This window comes from Salvelinus namaycush, chromosome 33, assembly GCF_016432855.1.
Source record: "Salvelinus namaycush isolate Seneca chromosome 33, SaNama_1.0, whole genome shotgun sequence".
Lineage (NCBI taxonomy): Eukaryota > Metazoa > Chordata > Actinopteri > Salmoniformes > Salmonidae > Salvelinus > Salvelinus namaycush.
Window position 1 is genome coordinate 36,005,619 of NC_052339.1, and position 23,721 is coordinate 36,029,339.

Sequence of the window (23,721 nt, forward strand, 5' to 3'; positions counted from 1 at the left end):
TTTTTAATGTAAAAAGAGCTAACCTTTCACCAAAATAAATTGTTCGCAAATATGGTAGTTGACACGTTTATACACTTTCGAGCATGACAAAATGGCAATGTGCTGCGGAGCGGTATTTTGTACAATTGGATATAAATGACAAATAAACCATAAGAAGACATTTCTCAGACAATGATTGAGTAAAACATTTTTTTTTTGTCTTCTGGCACATGCAGGTGAAAATAAACATTCAATTTCGGGACATGATCAGTTCAATAAAAGTTTATAGCTTATCTTTCAACCGTCTCGTCCCCCTTCGCCTTGAACAGGCTAAAGTCATAGTCACTTACAGTGCAAAACTGTGCTATTAAGGTTAGCTAAGAAGCCAGCTTCCATTTCAGAGTCTCGTAGGTGCACCATATCCATGTTCTCCTCCTGGGAATGTTTATGGGTGGGGCTCTATATGGCCGTCACTGAAATGAACAAAAGACAGAAAAGTGAGAAATATAATACCACACAACCTTGAATCTAAGTCTGTCACATCCAAAGTACATCAAGGAAATAGACATTTTTTAAACTTTGGTGATGAGATTACTTTGACATTTGTCTTGCAGTTAACTTCTTGTCAATAGGGGGCGCTGTTTTCACTTTGGAAAAAATCGTGCCCAAATTAAACGGCCTCGTACTCTGTTCTAGATCATACAATATGCATATTATTATTACTATTGGATAGAAAACACTCAGAAGTTTCTAAAACTGTTTGAATTATATCTGTGAGTAAAACAGAACTCATTTGGCAGCAAACCTCCATACAGGAAGTGAAAAATCTGAAAACGTGGCTCTGTTTCAGGGCCTGCCTATTCAACTGGCTTTTATTTATCGATATGTATGCACTTCATACGCCTTCCACTAGATGTCAACAGGCAGTGGAAGGTTGAATGGGGTGTCTAGCTTGATCTGAGGCCGAATAAGAGCTTTTGGAGTGGCAGGTCCGGTATTTTGTTTGTTGTCGACTGCGCGCGGGGGACCTCGACATTGTCTTCTGAAGAGCGTTCGGTATACACGGCGAATTGCTCCGGCTCTGATTTTATTTGATACATATGAGAAAAACATCATAAAGTAGGATTTTTCAACTGAGTTGTATCAGTTTATTCAACGTTTATTGGGACTTTTGGAATTTTTCGTTCTTTGCGCCAAGAGTTGATGGGCATGTTCGCGCCACATGGCTAGCCAAGGTTGCTAATTCGACAGAAGAAATGGACATTCTAAAACCAAACAACGATTTATTCTGGACCAAGGACTCCTTGCACAACATTCTGATGGAAGCTCAGCAAAAGTAAGACACAATTTATGATGTTATTTCGTATTTCTGTGGAATATGTTGACCCTAACAGGGCGGAGAATATGTGAGCGCTGTCTCACAATAATGCATTTTGTATGTTGTAGTAAAGTTATTTTTAAAAATCTAACACAGCGGTTGCATTAAGAACCAGTGTATCTTTCATTTGCTGTACAACATGTATTTTTTAGTAAAGTTTATGATGAGTTCTTTGATTAGATTAGGTGACTGTCCAAAATATCTCCGGAGATTTTGGTGAATTGTTGCTACATATTCACAATGTATAACCACGATTTGCAGCTCTAAATATGCACATTTTCGAACAAAACATAAATGTATTGTATAACATGATGTTATAAGACTGTCATCTGATGAAGTTGTCCAAAGGTTAGTGATTAATTTTATCTATATTGCTGTTTTTGTGAAATCTATGCTGGCAGTGGATAAATAGCTTTGTGTGTTTGGCTATTGTGATGAGCTAATATAATTCTATATTGTGTTTTCGCTGTAAAACACTTAAAAAAGCGGAAATATTGGCTGGATTCACAAGATGTTTATCTTTCATTTGCTGTACACCATGTATTTTTCATAAATGTTTTATGATGAGTATTTATCTATTTCACGTTGCTCTCTGTAATTATTCTGGCTGCTTTGGTGCTATTTGTGATGGTGGCTGCAATGTAAAACCAGGATTTGTAGCTATAAATATGCACATTTTCGAACAAAACATAAATGTATTGTATAACATGATGTTATAAGACTGTCATCTGATGAAGTTGTTCAAGGTTAGTGATTCATTTTATCTCTATTTGTGGGTTTTGTGAAGGCTACCTATGCGGTGGAAACATGGTGAAAATATGCCGTTGTGTGTTTGGCTATTGTGGTTAGCTAATATAAATACATATTGTGTTTTCGCTGTAAAACATTTTAAAAATCGGAAATGATGGCTGGATTCACAAGATGTTTATCTTTCATTTGTTGTATTGGACTTGTGATTTCATGAAATTATATTATATGATATCCCTGTCCCGTTAGGCTAGGCTATGCTAGTCAGCTTTTTTGATGAGGATGCTCCCGGATCCGGGATGGGTATGAAGTATTAATGTCAAAATGAATCTGGAAGTTTCCAGAACTTTTAAATAAGATTCCGATCACTCTAATCTAGCTTCATTTCAGTAATCTGATGTGGCTTTTTTACCACTGCGAAATGTCAAAAGTTTATGCTTTTAGAATTTAGAGGTAAAGTTGGAGGGTTAGTAAGGATATCACAAGTCAGGGGCCTTTCTGTGGAGCCATATACTTACTTAGGGGAGTTCTAACTCAAGGTTCCATTGGTCCAAAAATTCACATTTTTGGACCAATTTAATTTCTGAATTAAAACATTTTTTTAAATTAAAATATAGACTAGTCATAGGAAACAATGGGAACTGTTCAATTGAACACTTTGAAACATAAAAAGAGAGTAAGAGTTATTTTGTGCGGTTCCGCAAGCAAAGCATTTTTCCCCAGACCTGAATGATGTTCTCACCTGTGACTATGAGCAGGGCTCCGAAAAATTTGATCAAGGCCAGCACAAATGAAATGCCAAAGTATCCCGTGAGAGAGAAGAAGAATGCATAACCGTATGTCGTCACAGGATGCTGAAAAAAATAAAAAATAAATAAAAATAGATTGTCACATCAACATCTTTTACCAAATTCATACGTTATCCACAGTGTGCATCAAACAAATGACAACTACAGAACGGTGCATGCTTCAACTATTATAATGAAACATGACAGAGAGGGTTTTACTAACCTGAGAGCAAAAGGCCACTGCTGGTCCCAATCCACCCACACCAAACAGGCCTGTCAATATGTACCCACAACCGCTGGAACAGGAATACAAAGCCTTTAATAACACCTCACATAAGTCTGACACAATCCTCAGGTGATTCAGGACAGTTTATACAATAGGGTTTGCAATATAAATATACCAGCTTGGTTTTAAGGCAGGTCCTCAGTACCTCACGGCACAACGCCTCTCCCCTATTTGACCTAGATAGTTTATGTGTATGTATTGATACGTATATTACGTGCGCTTTAAAAAAAAAAGTGATGTAGTTTTGTCCTTGAGCTGTTCTTGTCTATTAATGTTCTGTATTATGTAATGTTTCTGGTTTTGTGTGGACCCCAGAAAGAGTAGCTCCTGCTTTCGCAAACAACTAATGGGGAGTCTAATAAAATACCAAATTACCAGTACAATTTCAGAGCTGGAGCTGTTGTGGAGCTTCATGGCTTTCTCCTGCACGTTCCCAATGGCAGCGTCAGCGCACAGAGCCAAAGAGATGAGGAGGACACCTAAAACTCCAGAAAAAACAGGTGTACCACTGTAACCAATAACAGCACTCATCTTTAGGGAGTTCAAACTTCACATTTAAAAGTACTTTAGTCCCAGCCCAGGTAACAAGTACCAGGCTTAATTTGGCCCATGCTCATAAATGTCAGCATTCTGATTACTTTGATACACATTCTTGTCTTAAACTTATTTGAATGGTGAAAGGATTGATCCATAGCTAAACAGTGTCGTAACCACTCCGCCGATTTACCAATAGATAAACAACAGATTCAGATTCACGTGTTACCTGTTGCATTGAAGTTGGGTGTGACTTTACTGTCAGCTAGAGTGAACCAGATGAGTCCCAGACTCATACAGAGAGCAGCCGATACATCAGCCAGATTGTACCGTTTCCCTAGAAAACAGAGAGGCGTTAGGATACAGAGTCAAGGGAATTTCTCCATAGCAGCTGACTTTGAATTCAGGGAGACTACTCGACTGACACGTTCCACTTGGATAGAACGTTGAATACACTAAGTGGATCTCAGTGTCGAGAACTTTTTTTAATGATTCCAATTGATCCAACATCTGTCATGACTGACATCCAATCACAAAAACCTTTGAAACGAAAGGTGAACTAAACTTTTGAAATTTCGGAGGGCATTTCCCTTTGTGACAAGATGGGGGAAACAGAACAGGTGGAGACAGATGGAGCCTGTGTCTTCTCACCCCTCCATATGGGTCAAGTGGAAAACGTAAATGCGCTGGCTAGATAGATGCAATTCTGAGCGGCGGATAGGAGTGGAGCACTTGGCAGACAAGTCGCCACTCTGCCTCATATCAGCGTGAGTTGAGAGAGGCCCACGTCACACTGGCTGTTAAAGTCGGAAGTTTACATACACCTTAGCCAAACACATTTAAACTCAGTTTTTCACAATTCCTGACATTTAATTCAAGTAAAAATTCCTGGTCTTAGGTCAGTTAGGATCACCACTTTATTTTAAGAATGTGAAATGTCAGAATAATAGCAGAGATAATTATTTATTTCAGCTTATATTTCTTTCATGGGTCAGAAGTTTACATACACTGAATTAGTATTTGGTAGCATTGCCTTTAAAATTGTTTAACTTGGGTCAAACGTTTCGGGTAGCCTTCCACATGCTTCCCACAATAAGTTGGGTGATTTTTGGCCCATTTCTCCTGACAGAGCTGGTGTAACTGAGTCAGGTTTGTAGGCATCCTTGCTCGCACACACTTTTTCAGTTCTGCCCACACATTTTCTATAGGATTGAGGTCAGGGCTTTGTGATGGCCACTTAAATACCTTGACTTTGTTGTCCTTAAGCCCCTTTACACAACTTTGGAAGTATGCTTGGGGTCATTGTCCATTTGGAAGACCCATTTACGACCAAGCTTTAACTTCCTGACTTCTCTGACTCTTGAGATGTTGCTTCAATATATCCACATAATTTTCTTTCCTCATGATGTCATTTATTTTGTGAAGTGCACCAGTCCCTCCTGCAGCAAAGCATCTCCACAACATGATGCTGTCACCCCCGTGCTTCAAGGTTGGGATGGTGTTCTTCGGCTTGCAAGCTTCCCCCATTTTCCTCAAAACATAACTATGGTCATTATGGCCAAACAGTTCTATTTTTGTTTCATCAGACCAGAGGACATTTCGCCAAAAAGTACGATCTTTGTACCCATGTGCAGTTGCAAACCGTAGTCTGGCTTTTTTATGGCAGTTTTGGAGCAGTGGCTTCTTCCTTGCTGAGCGGCCTTTCAGGTTATGTCGATATAGGACTCGTTTTACTATGGATATAGATACTTTTGTACCTGTTTCCTCCAGCATCTTCACAAGGTCCTTTGCTGTTGTTCTGGGATTGATTTGCACTTTCCGCACCAAAGTACGTTCATCTCTAAGAGACAGAACGCGGCTCCTTCCTGAGCAGTATGACGGCTGTTTATACTTGTGTACTATTGTTTGTACAGATGAACGTGGTACCTTCAGGCATTTGGAAATTGCTCCCAAGGATGAACCAGACTTGTGGAGGTCTACAATTTTTTTTTCTGATGTCTTGGCTCATTTCTTTTGATTTTCCCATGATGTCAAGCAAAGAGGCACTGAGTTTGAAGGTAGGCCTTGAAATACATCCACATGTACACCACCATTTGACTCAAATGATGTTAATCAGAAGCTTCTAAAGCCATGACATAATTTTCTGGAATTTTCCAAGCTGTTTAAAGGCAAAGTCAACTTAGTGTATTTAAACTTCTGACCCACTGGAATTGTGATACAGTGTTAATAAGTGAAATAATCTGTCTGTAAACAATTGTTGGAAAAATTACTTGTGTCATGCAGAAAGTAGATGTCCTAACCGACTTGCCAAAACTATAGTTTGTTAACAAGAAATGTGTGGAGTGGTTGAAAACAAGTTTTAATGACTCCAACCTAAGTGTATGTAAACTTCCGATTTCAACTGTAATTACGTATATAGAGCTATTTCGTTTGTTGTTTTTTTATTACCATTTTCATTATCTCATTTCCCTTAGTCCTGCATGTTGGAGCTCAGTGCCTAAGATGTACACTGTACCCTGCAGTCACACCTGCAACCCTGTACATGTGACTATTAAACACTGTACCCTGCAGTCACACCTGCAACCCTGTACATGTGACTATTAAACACTGTACCCTGCAGTCACACCTGCAACCCTGTACATGTGAATATTAAACACTAAATCTGAATGTGAAAGGTTGGTAGGTGCACACCGCCCTTTGAACAAGTTCAGCCATGCAAAATTATATTAAAAAAAACTTTCTACTGGACTTTTCAACTCAATCAAATCCAAACAGGAGAAGAGAGAGGGTTGAGGTTGGTTTGTGTTGAACACATGTAAAACGAAAGGAAGAGGAGACTGAAGAGTCTTCCCAAACAGGCCGATAGATGCCTTGGGGGTGACAAGGTGACGCAGCAGGTTGGTCTGGCGTGCTTTGATTCCCCCTCTGCTCTCCTTTGAAGGGTTCACATCAGATCTCGTTCGCATCCTGTGCGAACGCAGTAGAGCTTCCAACTAGCCCCCCTGGGGGACCAGTGGACCGCATCGCCAATGCAGGGAGGGGGAGAAAGGAAAGCAAAAAAACAAGCCTCTGATCGCTAGGACGTGGAACCTTTATGAAGACAGTGTCTTGGAGATGAAAGGCAGAATACCAAGTACTAGGCCTCCTCAAACTCCACACTCACAAACAACTTCCCCAAAAAAGTATGGACGGAAATCCGAAATAAAAGTTGAACAGTGGTCAGTGCTTGGAGGTGAGGGCGTAACTAGTGTGAAGTAAGACACGTATAGGTTTCTAGACAGTGAGGTAAGACACATGTATAGGTTTCTAGACAGTGTGAGGTAAGACACATGTATAGGTTTCTAGACAGTGTGAGGTAAGACACATGTATAGGTTTCTAAACAGTGTGAGGTAAGACACGTATAGCTTTCTAGATAGTGTGAGGTAAGACAAGTATAGGTTTCTAGACAGTGTGAGGTAAGACACGTATAGGTTTCTAGACAGTGTGAGGTAAGACACGTATAGGTTTCTAGACAGTGTGAGGTAAGACACGTATAGGTTTCTAGAGAGTGTGAGGTAAGACACGTATAGGTTTCTAGACAGTGTAAGGTAAGACACGTATAGGTTTCTAGACAGTGTGAGGTAAGACACGTATAGGTTTCTAGACAGTGTGAGGTAAGACACGTATAGGTTTCTAGACAGTGTGAGGTAAGACACATATAGGTTTCTAGACAGTGTGAGGTAAGACACGTATAGGTTTCTAGACAGTGAGGTAAGACACGTATAGGTTTCTAGACAGTGTGAGGTAAGACACGTATAGGTTTCTAGAGAGTGTGAGGTAAGACACGTATAGCTTTCTAGAGAGTGTGAGGTAAGACACGTATAGCTTTCTAGAGAGTGTGAGGTAAGACACGTATAGGTTTCTAGACAGTGTGAGGTAAGACACGTATATAGGTTTCTAGACAGTGTGAGGTAAGACACGTATATAGGTTTCTAGACAGTGTGAGGTAAGACACGTATATAGGTTTCTAGACAGTGTGAGGTAAGACACGTATAGGTTTCTAGACAGTGAGGTAAGACACGTATAGGTTTCTAGACAGTGTGAGGTAAGACACGTATAGGTTTCTAGAGAGTGTGAGGTAAGACACGTATAGGTTTCTAGAGAGTGTGAGGTAAGACACATATAGGTTTCTAGAGAGTGTGAGGTAAGACACGTATATAGGTTTCTAGACAGTGTGAGGTAAGACACGTATATAGGTTTCTAGACAGTGTGAGGTAAGACACGTATAGGTTTCTAGAGAGTGTGAGGTAAGACACGTATATAGGTTTCTAGAGAGTGTGAGGTAAGACACGTATAGGTTTCTAGAGAGTGTGAGGTAAGACACGTATAGCTTTCTAGAGAGTGTGAGGTAAGACACGTATAGGTTTCTAGACAGTGAGGTAAGACACGTATAGGTTTCTAGACAGTGTGAGGTAAGACACGTATATAGGTTTCTAGACAGTGTGAGGTAAGACACGTATAGGTTTCTAGACAGTGTGAGGTAAGACACGTATAGGTTTCTAGACAGTGAGGTAAGACACGTATAGGTTTCTAGACAGTGTGAGGTAAGACACGTATAGGTTTCTAGACAGTGTGAGGTAAGACACGTATAGGTTTCTAGACAGTGTGAGGTAAGACACGTATAGGTTTCTAGAGAGTGTGAGGTAAGACACGTATAGGTTTCTAGAGAGTGTGAGGTAAGACACGAATAGGTTTCTAGAGAGTGTGAGGTAAGACACGTATAGGTTTCTAGAGAGTGTGAGGTAAGACACGAATAGGTTTCTAGAGAGTGTGAGGTAAGACACGTATAGGTTTCTAGACAGTGTGAGGTAAGACACGTATAGGTTTCTAGACAGTGTGAGGTAAGACACGTATAGGTTTCTCGACAGTGTGAGGTAAGACACGTATAGGTTTCTAGACAGTGTGAGGTAAGACACGTATAGGTTTCTAGACAGTGTGAGGTAAGACACGTATAGGTTTCTCGACAGTGTGAGGTAAGACACGTATAGGTTTCTCGACAGTGTGAGGTAAGACACGTATATGTTTCTAGACAGTGTAAGGTAAGACACGTATAGGTTTATAGACAGTGTGAGGTAAGACACGTATAGGTTTCTAGACAGTGTGAGGTAAGACACGTATAGGTTTCTAGACAGTGTGAGGTAAGACACGTATAGGTTTCTAGAGAGTGTGAGGTAAGACACGTATAGGTTTCTAGACAGTGTGAGGTAAGACACGTATAGGTTTCTAGACAGTGAGGTAAGACACGTATAGGTTTCTAGAGAGTGTGAGGTAAGACACGTATAGGTTTCTAGACAGTGTGAGGTAAGACACGTATAGGTTTCTAGACAGTGAGGTAAGACACGTATAGGTTTCTAGTCAGTGTGAGGTAAGACACGTATAGGTTTCTAGACAGTGAGGTAAGACACGTATAGGTTTCTAGACAGTGCATCTCTTATGGTTGACAGTTATTCCTCTTCTGTTTTTTCCTCTAGTGTTAAGTTCATTATCATAGCATTATCAGGCAGCATCTTCACGTCAAAATCAGGGCCCGTATTCATAAAGCCTCTCAGTGTAGGAGTGCTGGTCTAGGATCAGATCCCCCCCCTGTCCACATCATCTTATTCATTATGATCTAAAAGGCTAAACTGGTCCTATATCACTCCTATTGTGAAACCCTTTGTGAATACGTACTCTCATACAAACAGCGATCCACTTACCTTGAATGAATATCCCTCCTATCATGACAGAAATGAGTTTGCAGCACTTGAAGATGACCTGTGTAGGATAATTCAAGTAACCCAGTGAGGTGTTTGATAGGCCCATGGTCCCCACCATTAGAAATGCTATGATCATGTATGTCTTCCCTGGTATTCTGCAAAGAGAAAAGGAGCAATGCCTTGTGGGATGACAACAAAAACAAAAGGTTTTCTAGCAAAACAAAATGAAGTGTTGTTGATATAGAGAGGTCTTGTGAGAGATCACAGGTCATATTCTTTGGCGTTACAAGGCACATAGCTAATTAACATAATATGTATAGTTAACGGGATAGAGACTGATCATCATTCTATGATTAAGTAAATCTGTTTTTATAGTGCTTAAACGCCATTAACCATGAAATAGGCTAGTCCGTTTATGGACGTTATTCTCGGGGAAAGTCCTACTTTTGGATTCCCGTCTTTGTTGGTGAACACCGTCCTACTTTTGTTTGCTGAAGCGCAGAGGCTTAATGGAACTCAATTCTCTTGCATTTCCTTGTTTACCTTCTCCGTTTGTCCTGTGTGAGCTGCAATTCCACCAGTCCAAACAGGGAGTAGAACCCAAACTGTACAAGGGTGAGGTACCATCCAAAGGGCTTGAAACCCTCCATGGAAAATATTAGCTCCTGAAAAAACAGACAAACAAATTGTGCTAAGTCTCTTTTCAGGCCTACTGTGAGGTAAATTATTACTTTTCCTGTGGATTTTCATAGAATCCTTAGTGAGGCTTGGTGATAAAGTACTTTGCATGTGGCAACCACCAATTGTACAGGTGAATCGATTGATTAATCAAATGCATTTTTATAAAGCCTTTTTACATGAACAGCTGTAACTAAGGGCTTTACAGACACCTGGCCTCCACAGGGGAACAAGCACAGCAGAAGCGAAAGCACAGTTTCCATGAAAACCTAGAAGGAAGGAACCTAGAAACTAAACTCATCCTCTTATGACTATACCAGGTTGAGATTAAGAGTACACGTGACCATTCAGGCTAGAGTGAAGAATGTGACAAAGTTATCATGCTCTTGCAATATACCACTACCTAAAACACACTTCTTCAAAAAAGTGTGGATATTGGAACAGAGCCTCTGGCTCATAGCTTAGCGGACATCCACCACAAACAAATTAGTCAGGGTCAGGCTGGGGTGTAATCACTCGTGCACACTGTTGCAAAAACAATCTCAACGGAAAATGTTTTGCAACGAAAACTAGTTTCAGGTAGGTCCCTCGCCGATTGCTTCTGCTTGGTTCCTAGTGAATACACCTCAGCTTACCTGTAGGTAGCCATAGAGGAGGTGAAAGAGGAAGATGCCCGCAGTGCAGATGCCGAACTGGGTAGCTGTGTTGAAGCTGCTCAGGTTGATGCCCAGCACTCTCAGCTCCTCCACAGACTTGATGTGCGGAGACATTGTGACCTCACTGGACGACGGAATGGAGATAGACAGATGCTTCCGGGCGTTGTTGTAGTTCATCGTGCCGAATTTGTCAATCATGGTGTCTGGGGGCTGGAGATCAAAGACAGGAACAAGGCAGTTTCATTACTGTCACGCCCTGGCCTTAGTTATCTTTGTTCTCTTTATTATTTTGGTTAGGTCAGGGTGTGACGAGGGTGGTTTGTGTGTTTTTGTCTCGTCTAGGGTGTTTGTACTGTCTAGGTTTTTTTTGTAGAGTTATGGGGTTGTGTTCATTATAGGTGTTTATGTAAGTCTATGGTTGCCTAGATTGGTTCTCAATTAGAGGCAGGTGTTTATCGTTGTCTCTGATTGGGAACCATATTTAGGCAGCCATGTTCTTTGGGTATTTTGTGGGTGATTGTTTCCTGTGTCAGTGTTTGTGCCACATGGGACTGTTACGGTTTGGTCACGTTTATTGTTTTGTATTGGTGTTCATAGTTCAGTTTTCTATATTAAAACATGGATACCTACCACGCTGCGTATTGGTCCGATCCTTGTTACACCTCTTCAGAGGAAGAAGAGGACATCAGCCGTGACAATTACTTATGTTGCGAAAGATGCGACTGTCACAGACTACCGTAAAACTTCAATTAAACAGCAGTCTCAAATAGCCTGCCTGTCTCTTTTAATAGCTGGGCAACAGCACACATTTCAGCAAATAAACGGCAGGCTATTAATTTAAATTTGATGGTTTAAATTGAGGGTGGGAAGATGAAGAAGTTGTCTGTGTACTCGCATGCTTAGATAGTAGGCAACACCGTATTAGGAATCACTGACACACATTGCCAATTCAGAACTGGCATAGCTAGCTAGCTAGAGAACTTACCTGTAACAATCAAGGACAGCAACAGTGCAATTATCATTGATCTGATTTCCGTGGGAGTCTCTGGATTTGACTATTCCAGATGTGCAGCACTACTAAGCCAGCTAGCTAGCTATATGATTGAGTACGCCAATGATTAATTGCTAGCTAATAAGATAGTAATCTAGCTACAATACATCACCAAAAGTATGTGGACACCCCTTCAAATTAGTGGATTCGGCTATTTCAGCCACACCCGTTGTTGACAGGTGTATAAAATTAAGCACACAGCTATGCAATCTCCAAAGGACGATGATACGAGACAGGGAGGGGCTGGAGTAAGATGAGGAAGCGGACTGGTGTGAATTGTATTGGAAGGTCGGAAGGCCCAGTTGTATTGTTGTAGGCACGTTATTGGGGACATGAGCAGAACTCCAGAAGGGGAAAATGGAGTCCCTAGAGAAAGCAAGTACAAGATGGGTGTCAGGGATGAAGTGGCAGTATTATCATAAGGAGACGTGTACTTGGAAAACGGAGAAGGAATGGAGGGAAAAAGAGAGGGAGAAGAGGTCTAAGAGAGTGAGGGAAGAAGAGGGTGAGCTTGATAAAAAGGGAGATGGTTTGCCAAAGAAGAATGGTAGAAAGTGTAAGCAGAGGGAGCTGAAGACAGGGGGAGAAATGGAAGTGAATGAGGGTGAAGTATCGGAGGTGGTAGGTGCGGTAAAGTTATCGGAGACCGAGGTATGCACCGAGGATCAGGATGAACAAGAGTGTGACAGTAGGAGTGAAGTTTATGGAGAAAGTGGACTCTTGCCTTTTGGCTGATCCATTTGTGGTTTTACGGTGGGTGAAAAAGGAGTTGGGTCATGTGGAATCGGTGAGGGTAACTAGAGGGGGTCTAGTGATAACTGTTTGTGTTTCAGTTGGGCAGAGGAAGAATGCTCGAAGTAAAATGAATGGGGGCAAGAAAAGTGAATAGTTTCGTTCTCAAGAAAATGGCACCAATGAAAGGAGTGATAACTGGGGTAGCAGTAGATATGAACGTTGACTAGCTGAGGACAAAGATTCCCGGTGTATGTGATGCTAGTCGTTTGATGCGACGCAGACAGTGTGGCGAGAGTGGGGAAACAGAAGAGTCATTGTCTGTTCTTTTGAGTTATGAAGTTGAGTCTTTGCCTGACAAAGTGAAGTTAGGATATATAAGTTATCCTGTATGAGCGTATGTGCCGAATACATTAAGATGTTACAGGTGTCAAGCTTATGGGCATGTGGCAGCAGTGTGTAGGAGGGAGGTTCCAAGGTGTGAGAAATGTGCAGAAGGGCACGAGACAAAGGAATGTGTAGTATTGGGGAAAGTAGTGGAATGTGTTAATTGTAGGGGTGCCCATGGAGCTGGGGATCAGAAATGTCCTATGCGAGAGAGGCAGGTTGAGGTTTCCAGGGTTAGAGTAGAGCCGAAGTTGTCATATGCTGAGGCAGTGAAGAAAGTAGAGGAAGATGGGTTAAGGGGGAGGAGTGGTGAGAGTAGTAGAGATATACCAGTACAGAGGGATAGGCCAAAAAGGGATTTTTAGCATTTATAGCAATGGTTATTAATTGTACTGCAGGGATGGATCGGAAGTCTCAGAAAATTGAGGTTGTGGTGGCAGCTACAGAGAGTTATTTGGGTGTGCGAGACTTGACGGCAGAAGAGTTACAGGATGTGTTAAGTGGTGATGTCTCATCCTTTCAGGGTGATGGTATCAGGTAGAAATAAATACATTTAATTAGTGGAGTAGGGGGGTGTTAATTTATTTTATATAATTTTGAAATGAGTAAGTATAGTGCTAGATGGTCGGGTATTTATTTAGTAAATGTTTCTTTTTCAAGTAAAGTACAAGGGAGTTATACTCCAGTCTAGTAGGTGGCGGTAATACAACACATTGGATGCCAACTGCCGTTAAACCTCATAGAAGATGAAGCAATCTCCATAGACAAACATTGGCAGTAGACTGGCCTTACTGATGAGCTCAGTTACTTTCAACGTGGCACCATCATAGGATGCCACCTTTCCAACAAGTCAATTGGTCAAATGTATGCCCTGGTCAACTGTAAGTGCTGTTATTGTAAAGTGAAAACGTTTAGGAGCAACAACGGCTCAGTTGCGAAGTGGTAGGTCACACAAGCTCACATCTGTCCTTGGTTGCAACACTCACTACCGAGTTCAAAACTGCCTCTGGAAGCAACGTCAGCTGTTTGTTGGGAACTTTATGCCTAAGATCACCATGTGCAATGCCAAGCGTCGGCTGGAGTGGTGTAAAGCTCGCCACCATTGACTCTGGAGCAGTGGAAACATGTTCTCTGGAGTGATGAATCACGCTTCACCATCTGGCAGTCCGACGGACAAATCTGGGTTTGGTGGATGCCAGGAGAACGCTACCTGCCCCAATGCATAGTGCCAACTGTAAAGTTTGGTGGAAGAGGAGTAATGGTCTGGGCCTGTTTTTCATGGTTTGGGGCTAGGCCGCTTAGTTCCAGTGAAGGGAAATCTTAACACTAGAGCATACAATGACATTCTAGATGATTATGTGCTTCCAACCTTGTGGCAACAGTTTGGGGAAGGCCCTTTCCTGTTTCAGCACGACAATGCCCCCGCGAACAAAGCGAGGTATATAAAGAAATTCTTTGTCGAGATCAATGGGGAAGAACTTGACTGGCCTGCACAGAGCCCTGACCTCAACCCCATCGAACACCTTTGGGTTGAATTGGAACGCCGACTGTGAACCAGGCCTAATCACCCCTCTCACTAATGCTCTTGTGACTGAATGGAAGAAAGTCCCCTAAGCAATGTTCCAACATCTAGCGGAAAACCTTCCCAGAAGAGCAGAGGCTGTAATAGCAGCAATAGGGGGGATCAACTCCATATTAATGCCCATGATTTTGGAATGAGATGTTCGACGAGCAGGTGTCCACATACTTTGGTCATGTAATGTTAGTGTCCTTAGTTAGCTAGCTAAGCACTGCAGTGAGCTGGGTGGCAAATCCTTAAACGACCACAAAACACAATGACATACATTCTGACCTGCCTTATTACCAGCAGTGCTGTTATTTCGCAATTCAAAATAAAAATGTGCTAACTTCTTTGCATGCTTAGAAAGTTGCTTTTTCTGAAAAATGTATTGTAATGACCTGACTAGATCATAAAGGAACAATTGTCCAGACAGAGGATTGCGTTTACGAATTGACGGTTTATTAACCCAACTTCACACAGGCTACTGTTTGGCTGTAGCCCACGCCAAATAAATGAAAGATAACCACAAGCCAACCGTGACCTTCTCTTGTGAAGGCCAGACATAAGAGAGAGAACAAAGGCTAAACCTGGTCTTAACTTCCAATGCTCCATCCCCCTGCCCAACCCCCCTCCACGCCACTCCGCCAACCACCAGGATGCCCGGCGTCAGAACTTCCAGGCATTCCCGTGATTGGCAGATAGCAGGTTGATTGGCATGTCGGACCCCGCGAACACTGGGTACTGGTAAGTACAACACAACCACCTACCAGCCTAACACATAACACACAGCTGTCTGTGCGGGTCGCTACACAGCCCCCCCACCACAAAGTCCCTCGTCCCCGAGGGAACAAACAAAGTCTCTGAAGCGACCCGGAGGTCTCCTTTGCCTGCGTGGCCGTGATGGTCGCAGAGTGCCCCTCTGGGAACCAGGGGATGAAGGCAGGGATATGGGGGACAAGGAAGCGGGAACGGGTAATACAGTCCGTGGATCTGGGGAACCACGCGGTGACACGGGGAGGGAGACAGGAGGAGTGGGCTGTCTGGAGCCTTGTCTGCGGCACCTGGGGGTGGGTGCCTGGAGAATGTCATTGCCAGAGAGGGGAATTGTGGGGGTCCCTGGAGTTTGGGGAGAAGAGGCCCCTCTGTATGGGGCTAACCTGTCCCGGTGCAGTGTCACCTTTCTCCCCCTGGGAGGAAGCTGCACCCGGTAAACAACCTCCCCTACCCTCTCCAGGACACTGCAGGGCCCCACCCAGTAGCTGTCCAACTTGGGGCAGCTGCCTTTTTACCTTAGGGGGCTGTAGACCCAGACCAGCTCCCCAGCCACAAAGTGCCTTCCCCGGGTGTGCACGTCATAGTTCCTCTTCTGCCTCACACCTGCATTCACCAGCTGCTCTCTGGCGAAAGTGTGGGCTGTCTCCAGGCGGTCCTGGAGTCTCCGGGCATACTCCGGCCCCGGGGGAACAGGAGGGCTATCCAGGGGCCGACCAAACGCCATCTCCGCAGGGGTGCGGATCTCTCTCCCCAGCATGAGGAGGGCAGGCGTGCAGGAGGTGGAGTATTGAACAGCAGAGCGGCATGCCATGAGGATCATAGGCAGGTGCTTGTCCCAGTCACGCTGGTGTTTGGAAGAGACGATGGCCAGCTGCTGTCCAAGCGTTTTGTTGAAGTGCTCCACAAGGCCATCACTTTGAGGATGGAGAGGGTAACTATTTCCAAAGTTGTCGCTGTAAATAAGGTGTTCTTAGTCAATTTACCTGGTAAAATACGGATTTAATTAAAAAACTACACCAGAGCAGGTGAGAAGTGAAATGCAGAGAGGCATAGAGAAACTACATTCGTAGTCTAATCAGTCGGTGCAAAACAGAAAAAACATGTTTTATTTTTGTTCACATCAAACATTATAGTCTTGACTGTATTGATAAGTTTGGTCCTACCTTGTCCAGTGCCAGAAGATCCATAACTTCTTATTTCATTACTTTGTGCACACAATGGTCATCTTTTGTGTCTGGAAACAATTGCTGTAACTAAATCTGCAAACAGCAGAACCTGTCCTACCAGACTGTCTACCTTAGAAGGGGGCTGGGTGAAAAGATGCCTATTTATATTATACATTCCTTTCTTGTTGTATGTTTACTTCTTCATTTGTTTTTTGCAATTCAACAAATGGTGAATTATGAGCTCACTGAACATAATTGACAAGAAGGCCAGATAGAACATGAATTTATTGATTTTATCCTTACCTACTAAATGCACCTTTTGCTGTTTTTCAGATTCAATTACAGAAGCAATACCAGAGAGGTGAAACTTTGACATATCCCTTGTCTGACCAAGAAGGACCAATCCTGTCCTGTGTTTGATGTTGACACTCCTCAAGGCCTTTACAGCTCATGGAATGATTCCCTCTTCACCCCAAGCTATACTGTATCCCTCTGCCCTCTCTCCATCCCTCCTCCTTCCTTCCCTCCCTCACCCCAGCCCTTGCTGTATCCCTCCCTCCCCTCCTCCCTCCATCCGCCCTTCATCCCTCCCTCCATCCAGCCCTTACTGCATCTCTCCACCCTCCCCCATCCCTCCTCCCTTTCTTTCCCAGCCGCCCAAGCCAACCTGGGCCTCTCTCTCCATCCACACAGGAGGTTAATTCACTCTAGGATGGCATTATTTCCTCCTAGCTCTTTGACAATATAAAAATTCAGAGTGGACAGCTCTATCCCTCTTCCATCTCAGATTTGATTGTAATGGTATTGCCTTTTGTCCCTAGGGGGCCCCGTGCCGCCTCGGCCGGGGCTTTATGACACTAAATAGCAAGGCTACAATTTTTCCATCTATTCAAAAAGTTCTGTTAATAACTCATTTTGAATGAGACTTGGGTGCTGCCTGGCTGGCCACTCCCGCCAGGTCCCTTACCACCCACCACTCACAGGTCACCTCCTAGACCTAGAAAGTGCCTAAGCGCTGAATGCAAGGGGTTAATTAAATGTCTCTGAATTTATGAGTCCCCTTCCTGTTACACTGCACTCCAATTGACACAAATGTCATATTTACAGCCTGGCTGTAAAAAAGTATTCAGTATTGCACAGTATAGTCTGCATGGGGGTGCCCACTTTCTTTTCCCATCAAACTTTACAAGTGTACCCATTCATCAAAAACAATGGATTTATATAAAACCCATTTCCTCCCCATAAGATCCTATTAAATAATAAAATAATTATTGATTGATTATTCGAAAAGATACACAGTGGTGTAATGGCTTTGCACCAGACCACCGGACGGACCTGCCATAAATAAAGGGAAATTACTTCTGAAACAGTCAAATCTGTATTCAATATGTCCCCTTGCAGTGTTGATCACTGAGGCCATTCAATATTTTTGAGGTTCGCATGGGACCTATATGTTCTTGATAGAAAAGACAAAGTACAGAAACGGCATGAAGCTTAATTGCCTTTTCAAATGAGACTGGTTGTGAGGACTACAAAGTGAAGTGAGGACTACAAAGTGAAGTGAGGACTACTAAGTGAAGTGAGGACTACTAAGTGAAGTGAGGACTACTAAGTGAAGTGAGGACTACTAAGTGAAGTGAATAAACAAAAATGGAAAATGTATAGTTTTAGTAATTCGTCTATTGGACTAAACTGTTGTGAAGCACAGTTAAAGCAATCAACAGTTACCTTGCAATGATGACTGAAACAGAAATATCCATTGAGTGGGTGGTTTTACAGTATTCAACAAGTGTGCTTAGATGTGTATTTCAAAACCCTAGTATGTGTTGACTACAGTATGTGCTGCAGTCTGAGAGTATGTGTTGACTACAGTATGTGTTGACTACAGTATGTGTTGACTACTGTATGTGCTGCAGTCTGAGTATGTGTTGACTACAGTATGTGCTGACTACAGTATGTGTTGACTACAGTATGACCAAAGCATGTGTTGACTACAGTATGTGTTGACTACAGTATGTGTTGACTACAGTATGTGCTGCAGTCTGAGAGTATGTGTTGACTACAGTATGTGCTGACTACAGTATGTGTTGACTACAGTATGACCAAAGCATGTGTTGACTACAGTATGTGTTGACTACAGTATGTGTTGACTACAGTATGTGTTGACTACAGTATGTGCTGCAGTCTGAGTATGTGTTGACTACAGTATGTGTTGACTACAGTATGTGTTGACTACAGTATGTGTTGACTACAGTATGTGCTGCAGTCTGAGTATGTGTTGACTACAGTATGTGCTGACTACAGTATGTGTTGACTACAGTATGTGTTGACTACAGTATGACCAAAGCATGTTTTGACTACAGTATGTGTTGACTACAGTATGTGCTGCAGTCTGAGAGTATGTGTTGACTACAGTATGTGCTGACTACAGTATGTGTTGACTACAGTATGACCAAAGCATGTGTTGACTACAGTATGTGTTGACTACAGCATGTGTTGACTACAGTATGTGTTGACTACAGTATGTGTTGACTACAGTATGTGCTGCAGTCTGAGAGTATGTGTTGACTACAGTATGTGTTGACTACAGTATGTGTTGACTACAGTATGTGTTGACTACAGTATGTGCTGCAGTCTGAGAGTATGTGTCGACTACAGTATGTGTTGACTACAGTATGTGTTGACTACAGTATGTGTTGACTACAGTATGTGCTGCAGTCTGAGAGTATGTGTTGACTACAGTATGTGTTGACTACAGTATGTGTTGACTACAGTATGTGTTGACTACAGTATGTGTTGACTACAGTATGTGCTGCAGTCTGAGAGTATGTGTTGACTACAGTATGTGCTGACTACAGTATGTGTTGACTACAGTATGTGTTGACTACAGTATGTGTTGACTACAGTATGTGTTGACTACAGTATGCGCTGCAGTCTGAGAGTTTCCCAGCACCTTCCCTTGATGACCTATGTTTCTCCCACAACCCACTTTCCTGAGATTAAAAAGAAAATTGACCCATATATCCTTACACACAACCTTCAACTCAAAGTTCCACCTTCAAAATGGAAAATTCCAGAAGAAAATGACACTGGCGCTTGTCTTATCAAAAACAATCCCTAAATGTATTTTGTCATAAAAACCCTTATCTTTTGCGAACAAGGGGGGAATGGACCTTTCCAAAAGGATCGAGGAACGCTATAATGTCACCCAATCCTATATAACATTGAGGGTTTCTTAAAAACCCATTTGAGTTTGCTTTTTGCACAGGCTAAAGTGCCTTCTCTGTTGTCTCTTTCCTGGGCTAGTCTGAAGCCTCTTGCATGCTATGGAAAACAGATGCTATCTCCGCTATATTACTTCTCAAAGCACTCATATCCTCTCTCATGTTATTTTCTTTGATCTGCTAGGCTTGCTGGTCTCACAATTTATTTATTTATTTTATTTTTTGGGGCCTTCTCTGCGAGTGACCTTAGAAAAGTACTGTGACGATATTGGTGGGGTTGCGGATGCTTCTCGGAATGTACCTCCTATGTCCTGTTTTGGTAAAAGGAATGTATTGTAAGATCTACTAAGCCATTAAAAGGGCTTTCAAACCGTCTTCCTGTGTATTCAAGTGAATGTGTTCCTTAGGATTATCGTGAACAGAACAAGTGTTGACTATAGTATGTGTTGACTATATTATGTGTTGACTACAGTATGACTACACTATGTGTTGACTACAGTATGACCAAAGCATGTGTTGACTACAGCATGTGCTGACTACAGTATGTGTTGACTACAGTATGTGCTGACTACAGTATGTGTTGACTACAGTATGTGTTGACTACAGTATGTGTTGACTACAGTATGTGCTGACTACAGTATGTGATTACTACAGTATGTGTTGACTACAGTATGACCAAAGCATGTGCTGACTACAGTATGTGATGACTACAGTATGACCAAAGCATGTGTTGACTACAGTGTGTGCTGACTACAGTATGTGCTGACTACAGTATGACCAAAGCATGTGTTGACTACAGTATGTGCTGACTACAGTATGTGATGACTACAGTATGACCAAAGCATGTGTTGACTACAGTGTGTGCTGACTACAGTATGTGCTGACTACAGTATGACCAAAGCATGTGTTGACTACAGTATGTGCTGACTACAGTATGTGTTGACTACAGTATGACCAAAGCATGTGTTGACTACAGTGTGTGTTGACTACAGTATGTGTTGACTACAGTATGTGCTGACTACAGTATGTGCTGACTACAGTATGTGCTTACTACAGTATGTGTTGAATACAGTATGACCAAAGCATGTGTTGACTACAGTATGTGTTGACTTCAGTATGTGCTGACTACAGTATGTGTTGAATACAGTATGACCAAAGCATGTGTTGACCACAGTGTGTGCTGACTACAGTATGTGTTGACTACAGTATGTGCTGACTACAGTATGACCAAAGTAAGTCCAGACAATGCATATCATTTATCTAATTTGACAGCTGATGTAACGTAACCTATTAACTGATTATATTTCTAACTAAGAGCTAAACCATTTGAACATCTCTTTGGATTTATGTGAAATACTTTGGGACTGCTTCCACTGCACTTTAGGCAACAGGTTGGTAACAAGAATTTCTCACCATATAGGCTTTACCTCAATACATAACATTAAATATACAGTATTAAAAATAGTAAACCAATGAGAGAAGAGAACCTAGTACACTACTACACACTCAAACTCCAGAAGGAAAAGGAAGCTTTTGTTTTCTTGTTCGTGTGCAGCCAGGAGGGGGAAGCATACCTCTTTGCAAATCGGACCAAAAGAGAAGAAAAAGAAAAGTAATTAAACAAACAATTTTGTCAGGAACGGTGTCTGCTTATCCAATCTGAAAATACGCGTTTCCTTCTAATACATAGAGACAGAAAAAAAATGTGTTTGTTGTCTTCTCAGAGCGTCTGTAAATGACATGCATGTTTCAGTGCGCATTAATTTAACCTGAGCCCTGCATATATAGGAAAGGGATTGGGAAACAAATTATGTAGTGTCATTTAATTAAGAGTTTTGCTTTGAGCAATAATACTGTTTTCCACATAACCTTTAACTACTTAATGGATGTGAGAAGCTATTACCTTTCAAGATTTCAGTTTTTAATTATTTTGAATATTGCCAGAGATATGAAATGTCAATCAAAATGGGGATTATTGCAATTTTTGTCTTTGTACGTTGTGCACTCAAGGACAGAATAATACAAGGCCTAATGTGTTTACAATTCTAGGGATATGCAACACTTTGCGCCCTCTGACAAATGCCTAAAACACACTACTCAGATTTTTGGCCTACATTTGCTTTTAATTCTCCCATAATTCTCTCATGTGTGTTATGGAGTTAACGATTACAATTAAAGTTTTAGGAATTAACCTAAATTCTGAGCTATGTCATCCATAATATATTTAATAATGTACTATATAGCATATGATGTGTTTAACATATAGTACCACTCAAAAGTTTGGACACACCTACTCATTCAAGGGTTTTTCTTTATTTTGACTGTTTTCAACATTGTAGAATAATAGTGAAGACATCATAACTATGAAATAACACATATGGAATCATGTAGTAACCAAAAAAGTGTTAAACAAATAAAAATATATTTTATATTTGAGATTCTTCACCCTTTGCCTTGATAACAGCTTTGCACACTGTTGGCATTCTCTCAACCAGCTTCATGAGGTAATCACCTGGAATTAATTTCAATTAACAGGTGTGCCTTGTTAAATTAATTTGTAGAATTTATTTCCTTCTTAATGCATTTGAGCCAATCAACTGTGTTGTGACGTGAGAATATAGGGGTGGTATACAGAAGATATTTGGTAAAAGACCATATTATGTCCATATTATGTACACCATTTGTTTAACCCTTTCTTTGGTTACTACATGATTCCATATGTGTTATTTCATAGTTTTGATATCTTCGCTATTATTCTACAATGTAGAAAATAGTAAAAATAAAGAAAAACCCTTGTATGAGTAGGTATGTCCAAACTTTTCACTGGTACTGTATATTGGGATGTTATTACCCCCTGATGCCTCCCATTACCCTTCTCCACCTGCGTCCCACATCTGTGTTCCAGGGATTATCACTCAGCCTGGCACATTTAGGAACGCCTCTAAAGTGGCGGGGAAAGTTAATTTACTTTTCCCAGAGGTCATTGTTGCGTCCGTGGCGACAGGCAAACCCTTGTATGTGACGTCAGGCTCGTTTTAGTGTGGATCTGACTTTAAGTTTGAAAAGGACTGACGCATGGGCGTAGTTTTTAGCTGGTATCCCATTCCAGGTGCCAGGACCCCCCCCCCCCATCGCACAGGGCATCGTGTGATCGTCATGAAAGTCTCTGTGTGTGTCTCTCTCCCCATCCCATAAACCAGCTAAATGGATTGTGTGGTCAGGAAAAAGAAAATGAGAGAAGAGAATGAAATTACAGACCTGGCTGAGTGCACAAATCATGCATATAATGATTTATGGCTTACCAGAAGAATTCAACACCTGTGGCTCACCGTGGCTGTAATTGCATGTGATGCACCAGATATCAAGATGTTTGTCTTTGCAATGGCGAGGGCAGGTTCAACAGAAGAACTTATAAGGGAGGGATCTGGGAGTGTCTGATGTTTTTAGTTCTTGTAAGATCACTTGTGAACCACCCACAGCTCACACAGGGTCTGTATCATAGAGGCTTCATTAACCATTGTAATTACTGTGTTTGTTGATCGTTACCTGGATTTGGTGGTAAAAGGTGGATGATGATTCATCAGATCAGGATGAGTTGATATGGAGTTGAATTAAACAAGGCAATCAGGGAGCCATAAATTCAACACAGCGTGATCAACCCTGTCTGAACTCGGTCCTGGGAAAGGCTGATTAACGCGGTGAGAAAAAGCCCATTCTGCAAACATAGGCTTCTGAAACCTTTCCAAGTGCAACCAATCTCTCAAGAGCTGTTTTAATTTACCCAAGGTGTAGTAATAAAGAGCAATGTTAAGGAAACTTAGTTTGCCATAATATCACATTCTCTTTTAAAATAACTACACCTACTGTATGTAATTTGCAAACCTGACATCCAACGTCACTGTAGATTTATTATCAAAAGTTTTTGTCGTTGTGTCATTGCTGAGCGCTCAGACAGAATAAGAGTATAGGATGGATGGATAGATCCCAAACAAGACAACAGTGTGAGACATTTGAGAGCTCTCTCTCTCTCTCTCTCACCCCCTC

General features: G+C 41.8%; 1 protein-coding gene across 1 annotated transcript; it reads right to left on the reverse strand.

The window, feature by feature from the left end:
• Nucleotides 1-438: 438 nt before the first annotated feature.
• LOC120027932 (adenosine 3'-phospho 5'-phosphosulfate transporter 2-like) lies at nucleotides 439-10,980 on the reverse strand. Its single transcript, XM_038973024.1, has 8 exons — nucleotides 10,762-10,980; nucleotides 9,992-10,113; nucleotides 9,449-9,603; nucleotides 3,942-4,049; nucleotides 3,560-3,657; nucleotides 3,116-3,208; nucleotides 2,847-2,958; nucleotides 439-452 (listed from the first exon to the last, which is right to left on the reverse strand). Exons 1-8 carry the CDS (start codon nucleotides 10,978-10,980, stop codon nucleotides 439-441), a joined length of 921 nt encoding a protein of 306 aa, XP_038828952.1.
• Between the last annotated feature and the right edge of the window lie 12,741 nt (nucleotides 10,981-23,721).

Coding starts and splice junctions, on each gene's coding strand:
- LOC120027932 (XM_038973024.1), bottom strand. CDS start 10,980: ATGATTGACAAATTCGGCACGATGAACTACAACAACGCCCGGAAGCAT. Junction 9,604..9,991: donor ACACAGGACAAACGGAGAAG/GTAAACAAGGAA, acceptor TTCTCTTTGCAG/AATACCAGGGAAGACATACA. Junction 2,959..3,115: donor CAGTGGCCTTTTGCTCTCAG/GTTAGTAAAACC, acceptor TATTTTTTTCAG/CATCCTGTGACGACATACGG.